The following is a 24,342-nucleotide window of genomic DNA, read 5'->3' as shown; positions in this document are numbered from 1 at the left end:
TTCTTTGGGGAAGGAGTGGTTGGGAAATTTGACTCATTTCCTCAGTCTCAGAACCAAAAATTAAACCCCAAGGTTTAAATTCAAACTCTGAGGTATCCTTCCCTGTTTTTCATCTTGCTTATATGCTGTTTGGAGCAACAGTGACTTCATACACTAAAACTGAAAATACAGTATGATAGTGTTCTGTGATATATATTAGTCAGAGGCTATTGGAGCTATAAGAAGTGAGTAATCTATATTGCCTGTGGAATAAGGGAGGCTTCAAGAAACTGGGGTCCTTGAAGCTGCATTTTGGATATGTAGAAGTTCATGCAATCCTCAGGGAATAATATCTCCTCCAAAATTGAGTGTGGAGTGAATGGAGTAGCAGAAAGGGCAGGCCATTATAAAGGACCTTAAATTCCTTGCTAAGAAAATTGGAGTGATTAGTATAGGTAAACAAATAAAACCAACCAGGAGAATCTCATCATTTATGCTTTTTAGATAACTTTTCAGCAGTGTGGAAGGTAGACTTGAGAATCACAATTAAGGTTATGTTTGTTTTTTTGGGTTTTTTTCCTACTTGTCCCTGTGGGCCTTTAGATATGGGTATGATAAGAGCAGGTGAAAGGTAGAGGGGGAGTTTCTCAATGTGAGACTTCCTATTGTGGAATGACTTCAATATGTGGAAAGATGACAAGGGATTAAACCAGGAATATTTCCATGGCAATAGAGGCAGGGACAGATGAGAAGATCTCAAGGATAACCTGGGAAATATTACTCCATGTCACCTGTATTTTATACTATTATATCAGCTCAAATAGCACGTGGTAGGTGAGGCTTTCTCACTCACCCTGGCAAATGGCACGTGGGGGCTGGTTCCTGAGCAACTGTTGAACTGAAGGCACAAGCTCATTTGTTTGCCCATTAAACTACCAGCTTCTTTAAGGCAGGGATTATACCTTTTCATCTGTTTTCCTCAAGCCTTCTAATGACCTGCAAAAATGTGTGCTGAAGGGTTGCAGAATGAGTGGAAAATAGACATTCATAAATGGCTGAACATTACAGGCTATCTAGTAGTTAAAGCACTACCATTAAAGGTTCAGTGATATCAAGGGACTACACTGATTGCCATTCAACCTACCCTTTCGTGGTGACTTATTTCTAAATCTTAATTATTAAGCGGGAGAACTCCCCATCCCACAAATAGCCAGAGTACCAGAAGCTGCAATACTAGCTCCAAAGTAACTTTTTTTTTTCTTAGCTGATTTTATAGAGCGGCTATGTGCTAGGGAACGTCAGAAGACGTTGGCCAAGACCCAGAACGTGGGAGGTATCTGTTTCCACATCATTTGACGAGGACTACAAATACGGCTTCAATCCGTAAGTCCGGACTGCAAACCAATGTGCCGGAACCAACTGGCCGACACTCGAATTTCCACCCGGACGCGCGAGTGTGTTACGCGCATCTATTGCTTTTGCCTGGCGGAGGCCGATCGGGAGAGGACCGAGCACCGAGAGGCCAAGGAAAGGAGGCGAGTCAAGGACTTCCTCCTGGGGAAGGAGCTTGGATTCGGGAGGCCGCGCTGGGCCTGTCGGACTAGGCGTCCGCGCGCGTGGGAGAGTTCAGCCATGTCCGTACATTCGGTGATGCGCACCCTGCGCAAGAACAAGACGCTTCGCTACGGAGTCCCCATGCTGGTGAGCGCAGGCAGGGAGGAAAACGTGTGAGGCGGGATTCCGGAAGGGGTGGGGCGTCCGGCTAGGTCGGTCCCGGCGGCCCACATCCGGGAGGCTCGGGGCGGGGAGTGGCTGCCTGGGCGGGGAAGGGGCGGGAAAGGGGCTGGCGGCAGGTGGCAGTCCTACTCCTCTCCCTTCGCTCGTACCACGATAAGGAGTACCCCTTTTACCCTCCCTAGTAGTCACGAGGGTGTGCTTCAGGGAGCGAGGTCAGAACCAGATTTTGCCCCAGGTCTGGGTGATTACTGAACTGACATCGTTAACCTCCTGCTACACCTGGACGTGGTGTGGCTCGTTGGAACTAGATGTGTTTACTTCATTTGTACAGTTTCGGGCATCTCCACGTTTCAGCTTCCTGGTTTGTGAACTGGTTTAATTCTTCCCGGGGTGTTGGTAGGAGTTCAAGAAAACCTTGTGAACGTGCCACATTGTAGCAACTTTCAAAAGGTCACTGACTTGCAGTTGATCATTTTGAAGCACGTTGAGTGTACTTTTGGTGTTTATGTGTTTGCGTCCTGTTCCACACTGAGTTCCCCGAGGATCTCATTCGTCTAGAAGGTACAGGTTGAGGTTGACATAACACCAGCCAGAGCTGGAATCCAGCCAGATAACTCCACCCCCCCCCCCCCCCTTTTTGTTGTTGTTTCACCTTGGCAAGTTATTTTGCTTCAGCAAGCCTTGATGTGATAGTAAATGAGACAATTTCAATAAAACGTGTGGACAAAAGCCACTTTCTTTTAAATCCTTAACAGTTTAATCCTTTGTATGGATCTTGGTAAGAAGAAGTTACCAACTTCCACATTTAAGCAGAACTAAAGGAGAGAAGTGACCTTAAAAAAGTTTAAAGAAAACTGTCTTAAAAGATAATGCTCGGTGGGTTGGGCCGCTGCCTTCGGCTCGGGTCATGATCTCGGGGTCCTGGGATCGAGTCCCGCATCGGGCTCTCTGCTCGGCGGGGAACCTGCTTCCCTCTCTCTCTCTCTGCCTGCCTCTCTGTCTATTTGTGATCTCTCTCTGTCAAATAAATAAATAAAATCTTAAAAAAAAAGATAATGCAGTGATTATATTTGTGTAAATGACAGGGCATATGTAAAAACTATGCTCCCTCTAGGTTCCTCTGCCCCCAAATGGAGATCCATTCAGAATCATTGTGGTCGTGGTCACTAACTTGAGGTCACCTGCATGTCCCAGGGAAAGCCAACTTGATTTTGTTTTATTTTTCAAAATCACAAGCCACGATATTAAAACCACTAGTGTTGAAGTACCTTCTAGGAGTTTAGGGTTTTCCTCTTGTATTTTATTTCAGGGAATGGAAAGTACCACAGTAGCCTTTTCCCCAAATGTGTCACCCTGTACTGGTCTCTACATCTATACCAGACCTAGAGAACCATGTTTCAAAATATGAGTCGTAAATATATTAATAAATTGAAGAGGAAATTGTTGAATTCAGTACTCTGAAACCAAACAGTACTGGAAAGAACTCAAAAGATACATCCTCTTCATCATGTAACAGTTGCATTTGCCATAATTACTATACTACATTTATCTTCAAGCTGAAATTATTTCCTCTCTTGGATAAATATTAATGCTTCATAGGACATACAGAAGAGGACTTTGAACACCAGGTATATTATGCAAATACAACTCTCCTTCCTTTTGTGTCCAAACTACTTGAAGAAAGAGAATATACTTGTTTCAGCTTCCACACTACCCATTTAGTATGGATTCGGGAGGATTTACCTTTCTAATTAGTCAGGATTTACCTTTCTAATTTGACCAGTGACCTACTGGTTCCTACACACCAAAAAATTAGCCTATTTTAAGTGTTTGGTTCAGCGTTTGTACTATATTCACAGAGTTATGCAATGACCACCACTATCTAACTTCAGAATAATTTTATCAGGGACACCATGCTCATTAGTAGTCATTTCCTGTTTTCTCCTCTCTCCCCCCAATGTAGGCAACCACTAATCTGTCTATAGATTTTTTTTTAAGATTTTATTTATTTATTTGACAGACAGAGATCACAAGTAGGCAGAGAGGCAGGCAGAGAGAGAGGAAGGGAAGCAGGCTCCCTGCGGAGCAGAGAGCCCGATGCGGGACTCAATCTCAGGACCCTGGGATCATGATCTGAGCCGAAGGCAGAGACTTTAACCCACTGATCCATCCACGCGCCCCTGTCTATACATTTAATAGCGTAATATGACATGTGGTCTTTTGTGACTGACTTCTTTCAATTAGCATAGTGTTTTCAAGATTCATTTATGTTATAACATGTATCAAAACTTCATTCCTTTTTATGGCTAAATAATCCATCATTTGGCTAGAAAAATTTTTAATCCTAATCCTGTCCTATTTATTTATCATTTTATTTATCCATTGGTGAACATTTAGGTTGTTTCCAGTTTTTAACCATTGTGAATCATGCTGCTATGAACATTCATGTACAAGTTTCTGTATGGATGTATGTTTTCTTTTCTCTTAGGTATATACCCAATGATAGAATGGCTGGGTTATATGGTACTCCATTTTGAGGAACTGTCAAGCTGTTGCCCAGAGTGGCTACATCATTTAACATTCCCACCAGCAATGAATCCTCTGTGTCCTTGTCAACACTTGCTAATGTCCATGTTTTTTGTTATACTCTTCTCAGTGTATGTGAAGGTATCTTATTGTGGTATGGATTTGCATTTCCCTCATGACTAATGATATGGAACATCCTTTCATATGGCTATTGGTCATCTTTATCTCTTTGAAGAAATGTTTATTCAAATCATTTGCCCATTCTAAATAGGGTTATTTTTCTTTTTATTGGGTAGAGGTTTCCTTAAACACCTGGAACCAGTAAGTCTTTGTTGAGGGCCTCTGTGTGCTTGTTTTGGTGTGTCTTCAACACTCAGCCAGGCAGGTTACAACTCTGCCTTGAGCTTTTACTTCCCATTTGCTCAGAGACTCAAGGTTAGCCACAGGCCAGTATTTAAGGCCTTCTCAGATCTTTCCTGAGCTAACACAACTCTGGGCATGGGCACAATTCTGTTCATAAGCGTTTCCTTCTAGATTCTCAGGAATATGTTAGAACGTTTCAGAGTCCTCTGTGGACACCTTATTTCTCATATTTTCCTTTTAAGCTTTTTGTTTAGACTGTTATTTGCCCTGTTGCCTACCATCTCAGGCAGTCACGATGTCAAACAATTGCCTCTGAATTTTTTCAACAAACAGTTCTTGGGAGAAGTCTGTTAGTATTAGTTGAGCTCCAAGTCAGGAAAACTGAAGTAAGCCTTGTGACTGCGATTTCCACTGAACCACCAGATTTGGTCAAGCAGTGACAGTTCTCAGAGAATAAGATTTTAAGGAGCCCCAACCCCATGCTGCCCCTTTAGAGGTTACTGGTTTGTACCATGATGCATTCTATTTGTTCTCATGGTTACCATGGAGCTGGGGCAGAGAGTTGGGAATAAAAATGCCATCAAGCTTTCTGTTCTTACTGAAAAGTAGTCTCCTTCTTAAGATGTTCCCATCATTACTGCAAGTCTTTGCTTGATGTTCAGATTTCTGAAAAAGTTGCCTTGACAACTTTTGCCAGTTTTCTCATTGCTTTGATGGTGAAGATTTTTAGAGATTTTTAGTCTGCCATTTCACTGATGTTATCATTTGATTCTTTTTTTTTCTATGTCTTTGCTGAGATTTTCTAATTTTTCCTTTGTTTTAAGAACATCTGTTACTGCTCTCTGAAGCATTTTAATAATGATTCCTTTAAATTTTTGTTAGGTCATGGGGTGTCTGGGTGGCTTAGTCAGTTAAGTGTCCAACTCTTGGTTTGGGCCCAAGTCATGATCTCAGGGTCCTGAGATCCACCCAGCATGGGCATGGGGCTCTCTGCTCAGCGGTGAGTCTGCTTCTCCCTCTCCCTCTGCCCCTTCCCCACAGGTGCAGGCACAGTGGGCATGCTCTCTCTTTCTCTCTCTCAAATAATAAATAAATCTTAAAAAAAGATAAATAAAATCTTTGTCAGATTATTCCAACATCTGATTTATCTCCATGTTAATATCTCTGAGTAGTATTTTCTAATTCAACTTGCTGTTTTCCTGATTCTTGCTATGACAAATGAGTTTTTATTGTATCGTGGACATTCTGAATATTATGTTAGGAAACTCTGTATCCTATTTAAGTCTTCTACTTTAGCAAGCAGTCACCATGCTTAGACTTAGCTTGTAGGTAATAGCATACTATTTTGGGCTTTCTTTCCAATAATAATTTAGGTTCCAGAACCCTTGCAGTGCTATTCTAGTATGCTTTGTTTGTTTACCTGGTGCTGCTTTGTTCCCCTGGTGCCTGCTTGATCCCTTCTAAAGGTGGAGTGTTAGTAATCAACATATGAATATTTTTAAAGTTACAGGATTGATTGAGATCACAAAATTAATTAATGTAGATAGAGAAGACCAGTCATTGTGTCCTGGGGTACTCCCAACATTAGGGGGTTGAGTGTACAGGAAGAACCAATAAAGACACTAAGAAGTATTCTCAGGTAAAAGAAAAAACAGGTGTAAGGGGGAAGGGAGGAAAGTGACCAACTGTGTCAAATGTTGCTCATGAATAAGATGAGAACAGAGAGTTAACCATTGGATTTGGAAATGTGGATGTCTTTGGTGATTGGAATGGGTCTAAGAGAGAGTGGGAGGGACAGTGAGCATCAACAACTCCTTTGAGAAATTTTACTGCAGATAAGAACAAGGAGAGAGGACAGTAATGTTAGGAAGTGAGGTCTAGAGAAGTTTGTTAATAAGTGGGAGAAATAATAGCATTTTTTTTTAATATTTTATTTATTTAACAGAGAGAAATCACAACTAGGCAGAGAGGCAGGCAGAGAGAGAGGAGGAAGCAGGCTCCCTGCGGAGCAGAGAGCCCGACGTGGGGCTCGATCCCAGGACCCTGAGATCATGACCTGCGCCCGAAGGCAGTGGCTTAATCCACTGAGCCACCCAGGCGCCCCCAATAATAGCATTTTTTAATGATGACTCATGTGGTAGTGAGCCAGATTTTCATGATCTAGGAAATGAGAGAATTGATGAATTTGGTTCCTTCAATAGATAAGATAATACGGGATCTATTACACAAATGAAGATACTTAGGTAGGAGTGTAGATACCGCGGTAATGAGTGGTAGGTGGTGCAGTTCTGGCCCTCATCAGAATTAGCACAGACTTCACAGAGTAAGGGACTAGTCCTTCATGAAACTCCTCTTATTTCAGACACCAGCTGAAAGCTCTGGGATTCTTAGACCACCTGTGCTTCTGATACAACTGATTATAAATTCATGGGTTCCTGTTAACCCCCTCAAGTTCAGTAATTCACTAGAATGACTCACAGAACTCAGAAAAGCACTATACTTACAATTATAGTTTTATTATAAAGGGTATAAATTAGGACTAGCCAAAAGAAGAGACCACAGGGACCCAAAAGCAGAGTTTCCATTTTTCCTCCTGTGAAATCAGGGCATGCCATCCTCCCAGCACATTGATGTGTTCACCAGCCAGGAAGCTCAACCAAGCTTCAGTGTCCAGAGTTTTTTAAATTGGGGTTTTATTATCTAGGTATGATTAATTGAATCATTAACAGTGTGAGGGAACTCGGTGTCCAGCCCCATCTCCTTGGGGGTCAGGTTGATATCATAGAGCTTAAAGCCCCATCCCTCTAGTCTCATGGTTGGTCATTCCAGCATGGCCTGACTGTATTCTGTAACTATCTAGGGGCCTGCCCTGAGTCACCTCATTAGCATAAGCTCAGGTGTGGTCCTACGGGCCCACCACCAATAACAAAGATACTCCTGTCACTCAGGAAAGTCCCAGGTAGTACTTTCTGCCCAGGAACCCAAGACAAAGATCAGACAAATTCTTCATTATAGTAACATAATAGTATATTATGTACATATACATATATAATATACATATATATACATACATAATATACATATATACATAATAGTATATATACTAACCCACATAGTAACATGTGGGTACTATGACTGTAGAAGTTCCAGAAAGAGATAATGGACACCTGGACTAGAATGTTAGAAGAAGGTATAGTCAGAAATTGTCAGATGCAGGAAATATTTTAAAAGTAGAAGTGATGGGGCACCTGGGTGGCTCAGATGGTTAGGCATCTGCCTTCGGCTTGGGTCATGATCCCAGGGTCCTGGGATTGAGCCCCACATTGGGCTCCTTGCTTGGCAGGGAGTCTGCTTCTTCCTCTGTCTCCTCCTGTACCCCCTGCTTGTACTCTCTCACTCTCTCTGTCAAATGAATAAATAAAATCTTTAAAAAAAAAACAGTAGAGGTGACAGAACTCAGGGATGGATTAGATGTGAGATACAAATGAGAGGAGCTTATGATTACATACAAGTTTGCTTGAGCTGTGGATGAAAGCTGTTGACATTTACTGGAAAGAGTGTTGGGGTAAGAGTCGAGACAGTTTTTTTAAGTGTTAATTTATTATATCTGCTAGACTTTTTTTTTAAGATTTTATTTCTCTGAGAGCATGTGGGGGAGGGGCAGAGAGGAGAGAGGGCAAAGCAGACCTCCCCCCATGGCGGCCCAATGTGGGCAGATTCCAGGACCTGGAGTTCATAACCTGAGCTGAAGTCAGATGCGTAACCAGCTGGGCCACCCAGGTGCCCCCTGTGTCTGTTAAACTTTCAAGTGGAAATGTCAAATAGGAAGGCAGGTTTTAGTTCAGTGGGATGTTTCCCATTGAAAGCGTGCGTTTGGAGGTTGTTAGGTTATAGAGCCCATTTAAAGCCATGACATCAGCTATGGACTCAGTTTTGGTTGTGAATAGTTAGAAGAAATGTGAAAATTGGAGCCTTTTGGGATACTCCCAACATTTTGAGGTTGGGAAGACGAGGAGGAATGAAAAAAAGGAGACTGAGACAGAGTTATGAAAGCCAGGGATGTGTCTCTTCATTGAAATACAAGGACAAGAGTTATTTTACTTATACAGGTAATTCTTACGTATTGACATTGCCAGATATTTTTTCTGCTTTGTTGTCTCTTGATTTTGTGTTGTTTTTATTTCATTTATTTGTCAGGATAGACATTTAAAATTTTTATGTGGTCAGACTTACTGGGTTTTAAAATTTATAACCTAAAGGTTTTGTTAGTATTTCAACTTTAAAATTGTAAAGTTTTATATTTTACAGTGTTCTATATCTTTTATTTCCTTATTTGGGGATATTAGTATATAGACATAAAAACGAAGGTAGTGATCAAACTTTATTTTTATCCAAATTGCTAGAATATTACAGCTTTAGGATTAGGGGTGAAAGCCCATTAGATTATTGGAAGAGTTGATAAAACAGCAGTTACAGTTGGAGGGATCTTTTAAGGTTTGCCCTATATGGAGAAGTGTGGTATATTTTATGAGATTCTTTTATTAGTTGGTAAAAAAAATGGAGAAAAATGCTGTCTAGTTAGCTTATTTTGGAAACACAGAAAATTGAGAGAATTCTGGTCTTGAAGAAATGAGGCCAGAATTTAATTCCTAGCTTTACTCTGTATGATCATTTAGTTGCCTGTCCTTTTATTTCCCCATCTTTTAAATGGATTTTTTCTTAGCTTTAGTTCTTTTATAAGATCAACTAATACAATGCTTGTAATGATGTTATTTAAACCATAAGGTGTAATACAAGTATGAGAGGGCACCTGGGTGGCTCAGTTGGTTTAGTGTCCAACTCTTGGCTTCGGCTCAGGTCATGATCTCAGGGTCATGTGATCAAGCCCCACATTGGGCTCTACACTCAGAGCTCAGCACAGAGTCTGTTTGTCTCTCTCCCCCGCCTCAAATAAACAAATAAAATCTTAAAAAAAGGAACAAAAAAAAAGTAATGGGGTACTAACTTTGGTATTTGGTGATAGGATAAAATGTTTCCTAGTGACAGTACATACTGCATCTACTCTGAACGGATGAATGGTAGCTCACCAAGAAAATAGTGTATTGGGTTTCATATAAACTGCCACTGTTGACATTAATTTGTAGACAGACTGAATTCTGCCCTTCTATTTTGTTTAACTGTTTCCTTTCTTTGTTTCAGTTGCTGATTGTTGGAGGTTCTTTTGGTCTTCGTGAGTTTTCACAAATCCGCTATGATGCTGTGAAAATTAAAGTAAGGACTGTAATTGGAGTTTAACATGTGTCTGTGTATATGATTGTTCAGGTTTAGATGTGTTTACTTAGTGTACTAAGCAGTGTGAGTTTTGTCTAATTTTTCAAGAGGTTGTATGATCTTTGGGCTCTTTCTTACTCTTTAAGACAACATGAGTGATCATATGGAAGTAAATCATGAAGTATAAAGAATTTAGTTATCTTATTCATAGAAAATTTGCAATACTGCATTCTCCAATGAAATATATTCAGTAGAGTTGTTTTTAGGATTTAAAAGGGGCTGGAGAATGTTGGACGATTGCACTCCCGTTATATTACTCTAATTACAAATTAGCTGTTTTATATTAATACCCGTAATTTTATAAATTATATTGATATATAAAATATACTGATAAACTGAAGGAAAGGAAAATTATTTTTCATTTAACAAATAATGATACTTATCTTTTTAAAGTATATATTTATATATTATATATGAAACTATACATATAAATATATGTGAAATTTACAGGTGAGGAAACTGAGGCTCAGAGAGCTTCAGTGACTTACCTATGGTTACATGGCTATTTAGAGGTAGTGCTAGGATTTTCACCCTCTTTGATTTATAGTCATGAACAAATTTAGGCCAAGTGTTACATAAGAACTCTAGTTAAGTAACTCTGATTAATTCATTCAGAAGTATGTAGTTTTTTGGGGCACCTGGGTGGCTCAGTTGGTTGGGCGACTGCCTTTGGCTCAGGTCATGATCCTGGAGTCCCGGGATCGAATCCCACATCGGGCTCTCTGCTTGCCAGGGTATCTGCTTCTCCTGCTGATCTCTCTCCTCTCATGTTCTCTCTCTCTCAAATAAATAAATAAAATCTTAAAAAAAAAAAAGTATGTAATTTTTGTTTGTGGCCACATCCAATATTTGAGTTTTTTCCCAAGTTTTGTGTATGTAAAACATATATACATATGTATAATTTCCTATGTACATATAATATTTATATATACAAAATTTTCTACCAATATTATTGAGATCTGCTAGTGAAATATATATTATATAACGTGTATTAATTATATTAATTAATAATTATTAGTAGGAAAGTAAAGTGTATTAAAGACCCATTCAATTTTCTCAGTTAATTTTATAGTTTAAGAGAAACACCAACTTCAACTAGTCTTAAAGACAGTAAGTATTAGGGTAAATATTAAATTTAAAAAGAATGTATAATACATATAATCTTCCATGAAATCATGTTTTTATTTACTTTTTCCTTTAGTATCTTGAATATATATGTTACTCTAAAGTCCTATCTCCAACGTACATCAACTATAGATCTGCTTTAGTGTCTAGATTTTTCTCTTGTTGGTTTTGTGGGTAAATGTTCTGTCTTTGAACACACCTTGTAATTTTAATTTTTTTATTTTTATTTTAAGATTTTATTTATTTATTTGAGAGAGAGAGTGAGAGAGAAAGAGAGAAAGTGAGAGAGAGAGCAGGAGCGGGAGGGGCAGAGGGAGAGTAGAGAAGCAGGCTCCCTGCTGAGCAAGGAGCCCGGTGAGGAACTTGATCCCAGGACCCTGGGATCATGACCTGAGCCAAAGGCAGAAGCTTAACCGACTGATCCACCCAGGTACCCCGACCTTGTAATTTTTTAATTGAATATTGGATCTTGGATAGCCTGGAGGCCAATCCCCTTCCTGCTCCGGAGGAGCGAGTGTTGAGGTTGATCACTGCTCCAGTGTCTGTTGGCCACTTATATTTCCTTTTTTGTGCGTCCTTTATTGTGATGTTTTAGGGCTTGGTTGCCCACTTTTCCTGTGGATTGTTGGTCTTTTTCTTATTGTTCTGTAAGATTTCTTTATACATGGCAGATTATAAACCTTTTTGTCATCTTACTGGTGTCTTTTGATGAACAAGTTTAGTGTAGTCTGTTATTCCTTTTTTACTCAGAGTTACTTTTTCTTTTTGTCATTTTAAGAAGTTTTTCTTATGCCACAATAAAAATATTTTTCAATATGATTGCTAAAATTTTTGTTTGGCCTTTTATACTCAGATCTGCAACAATAAAACCTAAATGGAATTGATTTTTTTATACACAGTGTGAGGAGTTGTGATATTCTGATTTATAAGAGATAGGTATTTGGTCTTTGCCTGATTTTCTGGCATTGAACTAAAACCCCTGGAATTTCCTAAGTGTTGAGAGCAAGCAAGGTGTCTTTTGTTATATGAATGATTTATGGAATGCTCCTGGGTAACCTAAAGGTGGGGGCTGGTTGCTAGGAGAGCCAGCCTTGTGAGACAGAGTTGGAACTTTCAGTCCCACCTCTTGACTTCCAGGGAGGGGAGTAGGGCTCGAGGTTGAATCAGTTGCCAAGGGCAAGGACTTAATCAGTCATCCCCATGTAATGAAACACGAATAAAACTAAAAAGATAAGATTCAGACAAATTCCTGGCTGGGGAGCTTGTAGAAGTGCTGGGAGAGTAGTCCTCTTAGAAAGGACATGCAGGGGTGCCTGGGTGGTTCAGTGGGTTAAGCCTCTGCCTTCGGTTCAGGTCATGATCTCAAGGTCCTGGGATCAAGTTCCGCATCCCTCTGCTTGGCAGGGAGCCTGCTTCCTCCTCTCTCTCTCTCTGCCTGCCTCTCTGCCTGCTTGAGATCTCTCTCTGTCAAAGGAATAAATAAAATCTTAAAAAAAAGGAAAGAAAGAAAGAAAGAAAGAAAGAACATGCAATCTCCACACCCTTCCCTTGTACTTTGCCTGTGTGTCTCTTCCATCTGGTCTTTTATAAATAAAATGTTTCAGTTCTGTGAGTTGCTCAGGGAGGGGTTGTTGGAACCTCCAGTCTATAGACAGTCAAGTACAGGTGACATCCTGGATTTGCAGTTGGTGTGTGAAGTGGGGAAGGGGGCTATCTTGGATGACTGAGCCCCTAACCTGTGGAACCTGACTCTTATCTACAGGTAGGTAGTGTCAGAACTGAGTTAATTGCTTGGTGGTTTGGGAAAAAACCCCACACACATTGGAGGAGCTATAACGGAACTAACTGTAACTCCTCTGAGTTTGTTTGCTCCTTGGTGAGTTGCAGATAGAGATTACGACAGGTAATCTACAGGAATTACAGCAGGCGGAGTTGTTACACAAAGGAAACTTGATTTGCAGCATACAAGAAGGAGATCATTGAAATAACTTCCAAATCCATGACTACCCAAACAGGGGTGAGAGAGTTCCTTTTATTTAAAATTAGGATGGATATTCAGAAAGGGGAGCTTTGTCATCACACATAAAGGCAGGAATGAGGTTGTGCAGACATAGTATCTTATGAAACCTGTACTCCTCACAAGGCAAAGACTTTAATACTGTACTGTAACTGTTGGACAAAGGGAAGGGGCTATGGACATGATCCAAGAGCCAGTATAAACTGTATGGGATCTTTCTTTTTCTTCTTCTTCTTTCTTTCTTTCTTTCTTTCTTTTTTTTTTTTTTTTTTAGGATTTTATTTATTTATGACAGAGAGATAGCAAGAGAGGGAGAAACAGTTTTCCCCTGAGCAGGGAGCCCGATATGGGGCTCCATCCCAAGACACTGGGATCATGACCTGAGCCGAAGGCAGACTCTTAAATGACTGAGCCACCCAGGAGCCGAGCTGGATGGGATCTTGGGCTGGTTTTCTCAGGTAAGGTCTGCCAGGGCCTTGCTTGTTCATAGACTGGAACCTTATCAGTTGACCCATAGCCAGTGTATTTCTTAGTGGGGTCTGAAAAGAAACAGTAGCTGACTACAGAGAAACTGTTCTGAAAAAAAAAAAAAAAAAAGCTTTAAATTTTCTGCTAGTTTCAATCCTGCAAAGACAACTCAAGAATGTGCTAGGTCAATCTCTACTTTTGAAATAGCACTGGGAGTTTTACCATTGATTTTTTTGTTTCTGATATGGTTAGGCTATCTCCTGGCCTATTAGAGAATTAGCTTTTACATTCCCATTGTTCCCTTAAAATTCTTAACTGCTGTTCTGTTTTATTTTTGTTTTTTCTTTTTCTTTTTCATTTCTTTGTAATTCTAACACCCCCGAGGCAGTTCTGCAAAGAAGTGTGCTTGGGCAAGTAGAGTTGGTAAGGCACACATCCGGGGGTTGGGGGAATAGTGGCAGGGGATAGCTGGGGACCTGAAATGTCTGGGTCTTTCTTTTTCTGGGGATCCCTAACTCTGCTTATAGAATGTTTTCCCTAATATAGACAATAAGTTGTCCAAGCACCATCTACTGACATAACATTTTTCCTTCCTGCTCTTCTGAGTCTGTTTTGTTGTTGTCTGTTCTGTTGCATTAATTTATTTACAAATTACATTATGGTTTTCAAATTAATTGTGCATTCCTGAGAAATGAACTCACCTTGATCTTGGTATACTGTCTTTTTGGTATGTTGCTGTCTTTTGTGGTATGTTCTTCAGGAATTCTGCATTAGTGAAGTTGGCCTGTTTTCTTACTATCTTTTTCAAATTTTGACATCAAACTTGTGCTCACCACATAACTAGAAGGTTTTTGTTACACTGGCATTATTTCTTCCTTAGTATAATCCACTGGTAAAGCCACCTGAACCTGGGGTTTTCTTTACATAAGATTTTAAAGTTCATATTAATCTCTTTATACGTTATAACACTGTTCAAATAGTTTATTTTTTCTATTACATGTTAGAAAGTTGTAGTTTTCTATGAATTTGTCCATTTTGTCTAATTTTTCAAGTTTGTGGGCCTAAAAGTATTCATATTATCCGAGTATCTGTTGCCCGTAAAATTTATATTGTTGACCTCCTTTTCATTCTGAATACTCATATTTGTGATTTCTCTTTCTTCTAAGTCAATTTTACTTGAGATTTATCGACAACTTTTGGTTAAGTTTATTCTCTTATCATGCATTTGTTTGATCTTTAATTAGTTCTGTTCTCTATTTACTTTTTCCTTTAAGTTTCTTTTTTCTAACTTTATGAGGTAGATTTTTAGCTCCTTGCCTGTCCATCTTTTTTTAAATAATTTTTTAAAGAATTTTATTTATTTATTTGATAGAGAGCATAAGCAGAGGGAGCAGCAGACAGAGGGAGAGAGAGCAGCAGGCACCCCACAAATAGAAAGCCTGATGTGGGACTTGATCCCAGGACTCTGGGATCATGACCTGAGTCAAAAGCAGCTGTTTAATTGACTGAGCCACTCAGGCATCCCCTTTTTTTGTAATATATGCTTATAAGCTGACGAATTTCCTTTTAAACATGGGCCTAGCATGTCATGCAAGTTTAATATATAATATGTTCACAATCCTTTAATTAAAAATGTTTTCAGTTATTCAGAAGCTACTTAGAAATGTTTTTCCTTAATTTATAAATATAGGGGATTTTCTAATTATTTTTTTGATTTCTAACTTAGATGCATTGTGATCAAAGAATATTTTCAATGAGCTCATTCTTTGATATTTGTTGAGACTTACTTTATGACACAGCATATGATCAGTTTATATAATGTGTGCCTGAAAGAATGTACATCTGGCAGTGTTGGGTACATATTAAAATTTACACATCCATTTGGTCAAGTTTGTAGGGTTTTCTCAAATTTTATGTAGTGTTGACTTTTTTTTTTTAAGATTTTATTTATTTATTTTACAGAGAGAGAGATCACAAGTAGGCAGAGAGGCAGGCAGAGGGGCGAGGGGGTGAGGGGAAGCAGACTCCCTGCTAAGCAGAGAGCCTGATGCAGGGCTCGATCCCAGGACCCTGAGATCATGACCTGAGCTAAAGGCAGAGGCTTTAACCCACTGAGCCACCCAGGTGCCCCTAGTGTTGACTTTTTAAATCTGTTTTTTTCTATCTGCTACTGAGAAAATCGTGCTGACATCTCTATTATGATTCCATTTCACCATGATATTAGGCACACATAATTTCAGAATTATTACATCTTCATGGGTGAGTTTTGGTGTAATGAAGTTTTCCTTAAAAAAAAAAAATTCAGGGTGCCTGGGTAGCTCAGATGGTTTAGGTGTCTGCCTACAGCTCAGGTCTTGATCCTGGGGTCCTGGGATCAAGTCCTGCATGGGGCTTCCTGCCCCTTGGGGAGCCTGCTTCTCCCTCTGCCTCTGCCTCTCTCTCTCTCTGTTTCTCATGAATAAATAAATAAAATCTTTTAAAAATTCAAATAAATATCAGTAAATTTAAAGATCAGGTTGGTTTTATTCATTGATTCCTGCATCTGGCAAAAGGAAAGAGCTCTGAAGAGCTGTATAAAATAGAAAACTTTTAAAGACCAAACTGAGCAGGGACAAGGAAAGAGCACATTATTTCATCTTTCTTTGGGGGGCAGATGGGGACAGTCAGGCAGTTTACCTCACTCCTCTGACCAGGAAGTTCCAGACTGACTGGTTGAGATTACATTCCTGGGGGAGAATGGAACTTAGGTTAGATATTAAGTGTCAGTTTGGTGACATGCTTAGCAGAAGTGACTCCATTTTGGACCTGTTGTCTTTTTCTTAACACTTTGCTTGCTAATAATGCTTATTTCCTTAAAGGCTGTTTTGTTGGATGTTAATATGACTTCTTTAGCTTCCTTTTTAAGCTTAACCTTTCTACATACTTAGATTTTAAATATATCTCTTATAAGCAGAATATATGTTTTTAATAGTCTTGTTTTTTAATTGGATCATTAAATCCATTTGCATTTAATGTAAATTTTTATATATTTGGGTTTAAATACACTTCTTATGTGCTGTTCATTACAGTTATTTCTGACTTTTTTGTGGTCCTCTTTTGGATTAATAATGTTTTATTAATTTGTTATTGTTCTTTGGTTAGAAAGCTGTATTTTTACTCTTCCACTGAAGGTTACTCTAGAGATTATTGCAGGTTTTAGTTTTTGTTTTTTTCCTTCTACTGTTTGGTGTTGAGGGGGAGCGGGATATGCTGTCCCAAAATGAACCATTTTGACATGTGGATTATTTTGAGCTGAAGACCTAGCACACTATGGAAAGGATTTTTATCTCTCCTTTAACTGCCTAAAACAACTTGGAGGGCCTGCACCAGGAAGAGACCTATTAGCAGGGATACCTTTTAATATCAGAAAGACTTACCTGCATGGCATAGTGGACATTTGTTTACCAAACATTTGCTCTTTTTATCTTCCTGTTTTAAACTCTAGCTTCCTACCTCATTTTCCTTAGCTCAGAATGATATTTAATTGCCTGACTCAATTTCCTGGCTACCTTTGAGTCTCATGTCTTTGTGGGCCTCCTGTACATATATAATTAAATTTGTTTTTCTCCTGTTCATGTGTTTTATATCCATTAATTATTAGACCAGCCTTACCATCCCAGCCATCCCATATATAACTTTTTTCCCCCTTATATAACTTTTTAAATTCAAAATTGAATCTAACAGACTTAAATAACTTATGGCTCCTCCTCCTTTTCTGCAGATTGATCCTGAATTAGAAAAAAAACTGAAAATGAATAAAGTATCATTGGAATCCGAGTATGAGGTACATATGTTAATATATGTTATATGTTAATATAATCTCTCTTTTGTAGCAGTTTTCCTAGCCAGTGACTGATTCTGTCTATCTTAAATTATTACCAGTGCAGAAAAAAATGACCCCAAACAATATGGTATTAGGACAACTGACTATGTAGTCATTTGATAAGAAAATATGATGGATCTATATCTCACGTGTTAAAATGAATAAATTCTAGGTAGAACAAAAATTTAAAAATAAAAAAAGTGCTAAAAATACTAGGAGAAAAAAAATGGAGATTCTTTTTTGTGTTCTTGAGTCAGAAAAGTTGATTTAAATGTGATACAAAATTCAAAAACTTTAAAAGTAAAGATTGATGAGTTTATATATAAAAATTCAGAAGTTCAGCCTAAAAAAAATAATGTATATAAAAGTCACTAGTTAAATGAGGAATCCTAAAAATACTGTTATGATGAATTAGTTTATTTAAATATGAACAGCATTTACAGATCAACATGGAAAAGTTTAACATTTTAGTTGGTCAGTGGGAGCATGGGGTAAAGAATGTAAAGACTTCAGCAAAAAGGAAATAAATATCTTTCTTTTTTTTGTGTGTGTGTCTTTTTTTTACGATGTTTTTAAGTTTAAATTCAATTAGCCAACATAGTAGTACATCATTAGTTTTTGATGAAGTGTTTAGTGATTCATTAGTTGCCTCTAACACCCAGTGCTCCTCACATCACGTGCCCTCCTTAATGCCCATTACCCAGTTACCCATCCCCCTACCCACCTCCATTTCCACAACCCTCAGTTGGTTTCCCAGAGTCAAGAATCTCTCATGGTTTGTCTCCCTCTCTGATTTCTCCCCATTCAGTTTTTCCCTTCCTTCCCCTATGATCCTGTGTGCTATTTCTTACATTCTGCATATGAGTGAAATCATATGATAATTGTCTTTCTCTGATTGACTTATTTCATTTAGCATAATACCCTCCAGTTCCTTCCATATCAATGTTACCGGTAGGTATTTATCCTTTCTAATGGCTGAGTAATACTCCATTGTATATATACACCACATCTTCTTTATCCATTCATCTGTTGAAGGACATCTCTGCTCCTTCCACAGTTTGGGTATTGTTGGACATTGCTTCTGTGAACATTGGGGCACATGTGCCCCTTCTTTTCACTACATCTGTATCTTTGGGTAAATACCCAGTACTGCAATTGCTGGGTTGTAGGGTAGCTCTATTTTTAACTTCTTGAGGAACCTCCATACTGTTTTCCAGAGTGGCTGTACCATCTTGCATTCCCACCAAAAATGCAAGAGGGTTCCCCTTTCTCCACATCCTTGCCAACATTTGTTGTGCCCTGTCTTGTTAATTTTAGTCATTCCAGCCGGTATAAGGTGGTATCTCATTGTGGTTTTGATTTGTATCTCCCTGATACAAATGTGATGTGGAGAATAAATACCATTCATAGGAATGTTACTTAAAATTATAACAATGTGTCATCGCCGACCTATCTGATTAGCAAAAATTTGTGTTTAATAGTACATGGTATTATAGCATGTTGTTAGGGAAGATGTTCTCCATTTCTTGTATATTGTTGATTTTTTTGCCTGTGGATCATACTTTCCTGTTTCTTTGTATGGTTAGTTATTTTGCTTGAAAGATGAACATTGTGAATAATACATTGAAGAGACTTGTGAAGAGTGTTGATTTTCATTTAAGCAGGCAGTTCAATTATTGGCTGATTATTTTGAGCTTGGTTTGTCTTTTTAAGGGAGGATTTGTGGAGAGGCTTTGGTGTTTCCTATACTGCTGTAACTCTATGGGACTCATTCTCCAAATTGTCTCTCCAGAGGATCTCGTCAGAGCTTGGCTTTAAGCTTTGTTGCAGTGAGTCTAAAGTAGGTCTTACTCTTGGCATAATCCTTATTCCTAAAGATTAGCCTTTTTGGTGTCTCAGGCGTATGTCAAGGTAGAAGCTAGGTTAAAGAGAGGTCTCCACTGTAGCAGGGCTGAAAATCTAGTTGATTGGCAGTGCGTTTCTTCAGCACTTCTTGATTCTGTTTCATACTCAATTCTGTAACAGTTGGTTGTTAAGTGGTAAGCCTTAGGTGGTCTTGCCCAACACATGTACAGCATGGTCTTCAGTGACTGTCCTTGTTTTGCTAAATTCCACAGAGACGTTTTCATTTACTGTGGACCTGTGAAGACTGGAACAGTTTTATGTGAAGTTGTTCTGCCAGCCTTGCATCCTATCTAAGAAATATTCTTAAATTCTCTTGAGCATATTTGTCTTATGTTATCTGGGTAAAGGCCATCTTTTCTTCAAAGCTTTTTATAACTTTGGGTAATTTCAATACTGTACTTGAAAATAACTTATTCCCTTGCACATTAAATAAGTAGAACTTTGTTCATTTATGTATATTTAATGTAGACTCCTAGCGAAACTGTAAGTGACATTTAGAGCATGGTTTCAGTTCACTACTTCCCCATTATTTTGTCAAGACCAGTGACTTGCTGCTTCTCAGTCTATAAGCACTATGTCAGTAGTGATGCTCTGGAGGGTTTGTCTGGGAGTAAATTTTCTTTTAGTTATTTTGGAAACCATAGAATTTGAGAACTGAAGAAACCATCTAGACCATTTGGTTTAGCCTTTTTATTATTACTTATGAGGGAATTAGTGCCCAGATGGCTTATTAAATCACTTGCCCAAGGTTATACAGCTTGTTAGTAAAAGAGAAAGGCATATTATCCAAGTTGTCAGTGTAAATTCATATTGTTTTTCCTATCTCTGGATATAAGCTATTCTGTGTTCTCTGAGCCTTTTTTTTTTTTATCAGTAATTCCAGAACAATAAAAGCAGATGTAGAAAAGTTACTGTCAGAGTGGTGTTGAAGGATGAAGAACCATTTATATTCTTCCCTTGATTCTACTTTCATTTCTGTGCTGGGAGGCCTTTCATACTAACTGTAAAGGTACAATGATCCAAACTGTAGTTTAAACTAGATTTTATTGAATGAAAGGGATTTGCTCCTGGCAGCTGTGGGGAATGTCTTCATTTGCAGGCTCAGGCTCATTTCTCAGGTGCAGGAGAGATCATTAGTCTCTTTTCTTCTAGCAGACTTTAGGGTCTCCACCTTTGTTCTTTTCCTCTCATTTACTACTGTCACCATGCTAACCCATGCTAGTCATTATTAGCTAGTCATTATTGAAAACTTTTGTTTTCCCGGCTTCTTGCCTTTCTTTGTGCTCTCAAAAATCAAGTATGCAAACTCTTTCTCTAATTCAGTAATTTTATTCTGATGGGGGAAGGGAGAAAGATATTCTAATTAACCTCCACAGCAAGCAAGAAGAATTCCAAATCCTAGAAGATACGTCATTACTTCAGTTATTATATGTGACATGCAGTTGGTTTATTTGTTAAAATTATAACTGAGGGCCTATTGGATTTTTTCCACTCATTTAGTCATTCATTTAGTAATGTCCTAATCGAAGCCACAGGACTTTTACCCTAATATATATACTTTAATTTTTGTGGCTCTGTAGAAAATAAAGGACTCCGCTTTTGACGACTGGAAGAATATTCGAGGACCCAGGCCTTGGGAAGATCCTGACCTCCTCCAAGGACGAAATCCAGAAATTCTTAAGACTAAGACAACTTGACTCAGTTGATTCTTTTCTTTTCTTTCTTTCTTTTTTTTTTTTAACATAAATGTTACCAACTGGAATTCCCACTACGTATTCAGGGGGAAGAAAATTTCAGACCTGCAGAAGCTTGGATGTGAGTAATGTGATAACAGATAATCTTGATAAGAAGTCACAGTAACACCAGGAAGTGATTTTTTGTCAATCCTGTGTAGGAAAATAATATCAGTCACAGCTGATGAGAGTTTTGGTTTTACATATAATACCTCACATGATATACTAATCAGTCTCCAAAGTATATAACTGATGATTGTGTTGATACCATTAAAACATGTTGAGAAAATAATATTGTTCTTGGTTAAGGCAAAGATCACGTAGTAGTACATATTACATACAGATACAGCAAATTTGTTGAAGTTTTCCAAATTTGTTATCTATGTGACTACAATTTGGAAATACTGATTTAAAGGTATACTTTATGCCTTAGCATAATTTGCATGCAACTTGACTGTAGTTCTGTTCTTTTTTTTTTTTTTTTAACTTGGGGTTTGCTATGATCTAAATGCTAGGCAAAAAGGTAGAATTGAGAGAAGTTAGGTTTTTTTAGTTTATTTTCTCCTTTTTACCTGTGTCTTAGCCAGCCTGTTACCCCACCCTCTGATTTTTTTCATACTGAGTTCCAGGTACCTAAAGTCTCAATTGAAATACTCCCCCTTATGTTGCCAAAAAATTATAAATCTACCTGCCTCTTGCCCAATCAAGACCACTGTTTTCAGTGGGTTAGTTTTACCCCAAAGGAAATCAAACTGATTGTTTAGTGATGATAAATCATGAGATATGAGAGAACAGTTGGATTTCATGGGCAAAAAAAAAAAAAAAAAAAAAAAAAATAGGCCTCCACTTAACATTGCTCCATGTACAAAAAGTAACTCAAAATGGATCTAAATGTAAAACTTAAAACTTTTGGGAAAAGAAGGCAGAAAGTCTTCAGGACTTAGTGTATAATTCTTGAAAAATAGTTTTTAACAAAAACATTCATAAAATAAAAACTTGGTAAATTGAATCTCATCAAAATTAAAAACTTGTGTTTTCAAAACACCCCATTAAAAATGAAGAGACAATCCAGACTGAGAGAAAATACTTGCAAACCACATTTATGATAAAAGGCTCATATCTAGAATATATGAAGAATTCTGAAAACTCAGTAATAAAAAAGCAAACAGTCCAATAAGAAAATGGTCAAAAGACACAAAGCAGCATTTCACTGAATATATTCACTATATGAATATGGCAAATAAGCACATGAAGAGAATGGTTGACATCACTAGCCATCAGGGAAATACAAATTTGGACTACATTGAGAAATCACTACACACTTATCAGAATAGCTGAAATAAAAAAGTAACAATTCCAAATGCTGGTAAGGATGTGAAGAAACTGGACCCCTCACACATTGCTGGTATAATGTAAAATGGTACAACTCATCTAGGAAATTGTTTGACATTTTCTTTAAAAACAGCATGGGGGACTTCAGTTTCTGGTCAAACATTTAGGAACCTTGAAGTCACACCTCCCATCCTAACACAAAGAAAAAGCTGAAAACCTGAAAATCAACAGCTATTCTTTGGTCCATGAGAGAATTGAGGACACAGGACAAAACCACCACCTGAAAACTTGAGACAGACAAATAGAGAGGATCACAGGTTACTTGGAGAAGAACCCACCCAGAAGCCACTGCTCGAGCCAGGATCAGGTAGGAATGCATGAAGAGTAATTGACTACTGGAGACAGAGCATGGACAGGCTTGAGTTAAAAACTCCTAGAGACGGGGCCAGGGACATATTTTCGTGAGTTTTAGTTCCTGGAGCCCCACTAGATTCTCACTCTGAATATTAGAGAAAAATCTTGTGGTTTCACCCGGGGTTGGGGGGGGAAATGAACCATTCTGAAATATGTCCTCTGAATTTTGTTCTTAACAAAAAGCCTAGCCTCAAAGGAAACTTTTGCTAGAGACTAATCACATTGGATTTTGCCAGAACTTAACTAACTCTAGGGTAAGAGAACTACCCAACTTCAGTCCCTTCTAGCCTCCTGTTTCACCTAAATGGAGTGGGGGTGTGGGGAGGAAACCTGGAGAGGTAGTAGTGAAAGTCATGTGGGACCATAGTCACTAAAAGACTAAGACCTAATCATAAAACCATAGAATGTTCCCTTCCTCCTTCACATTACTACCAATTCACTAAAGGCTATTCAGTGGAGTTTCTTTTACCTATCCTGCTGAGTATTATGTCCAACTTTGAAAAGAGAAATTACAAGGCATATTAAAATACAAAAAGCACAGCTTGAAAAGACCAGGCATCAAAATCAGATTCATACACAGCAAGGAATTTGGGCTTACCAGACTGAGAATTTAAAATAACTATAATTAATATGTTTAGAGCTCTGATGGGAAAAGTACACAACATGAAAGAACAGATGGGTAATATAAGCAGAGAGATGGGAATTTTAAGAATCAAAGAAATTCTAGAAGTCAGAAACAGTGTAATAGAAATGCCTTTGATGGGGTCATCAATAGAATGGTCATGACTGAAGAAAGAGCATGAGAGGAAAATGATGCCAGATGGTAATTTAAAGACAAGGAGCACCAATAAAGGTATTTAAGTAATTATTTTTTTAAAATTACAATTATATTTTTTCCTTTCTCAATTCATTTAAGAACAAAAACACTTTCTATAAAATGTATTTTGAGGTTTACATATAGAAATGTAATATATTAGGCAGTAATAGAGCAAAAAAAGGGGGGTGGGAATGAAGCTTTATTGGAGCAAGGAAATAACACCAGATATTTGAATCCACAGGAAGCAAAGAAGAGAACCAAACTTGATAAATAAGAAGGTTAATATTTAAAAGCTTATAAATAATTAAACAACTTCTTTAGAGGTGCTTGGGTGGCTCATTTGGTTAAGGTCCGATTCTTGATTTTGATTCAGGTTGTGATCTCACGATTGTGAGATGGAGCCCTGCATTGGGCTCTGTGCTCAGCCAGGAATTTGCTGGAGATTCTCTCTCTCCCTCTATCACTCCCTGCCCAACTCATGCACATGTGCATGCACGTGTTCTCTCTCTCTCAGTCTCCCTCTCTAGTAAATAAATCTTAAAAAAAAAAAACCAACTTTAAAACACATAGAAAAACATAAGTCAATAATTATAAAATGTTTGTTGGTCTTGTGACATGCATAAATGTAATATGTATAACAATAATAGCACAAAAAAGTAGAGAAAGATCAAGCCAAATAGGAAGAAAGTTTGTCTATCGTATTGATACTGAGTTAGTATAAATCTGAAGTAGA

The 24,342-nt window shown here is 38.2% G+C and overlaps 1 protein-coding gene across 2 annotated transcripts; it reads left to right on the top strand.

The window, feature by feature from the left end:
* Nucleotides 1-1,272: 1,272 nt before the first annotated feature.
* On the top strand, nt 1,273-21,917 carry LOC123944011 (cytochrome c oxidase assembly protein COX16 homolog, mitochondrial). 2 transcript variants are annotated; one of them, XM_046008655.1, is made up of 4 exons: nt 1,315-1,680; nt 9,805-9,876; nt 17,307-17,369; nt 20,894-21,917. In XM_046008655.1, the coding sequence occupies exons 1-4, from the start codon at nt 1,384-1,386 to the stop codon at nt 21,008-21,010; spliced, it is 549 nt and encodes a 182-aa protein (XP_045864611.1). In that variant the 5' UTR covers nt 1,315-1,383; the 3' UTR covers nt 21,011-21,917. The 2 variants fall into 2 exon arrangements, with proteins under 2 accessions (XP_045864613.1, XP_045864611.1); XM_046008657.1 differs by lacking the exon at nt 17,307-17,369 and having other exon boundaries at nt 1,273-1,680.
* Nucleotides 21,918-24,342: the final 2,425 nt, after the last annotated feature.

Source organism: Meles meles, chromosome 6 (assembly GCF_922984935.1).
Source record: "Meles meles chromosome 6, mMelMel3.1 paternal haplotype, whole genome shotgun sequence".
Lineage (NCBI taxonomy): Eukaryota > Metazoa > Chordata > Mammalia > Carnivora > Mustelidae > Meles > Meles meles.
Note: the sequence above shows the minus strand (reverse complement) of the source record. Positions and strands in the feature narration are given on the sequence as shown.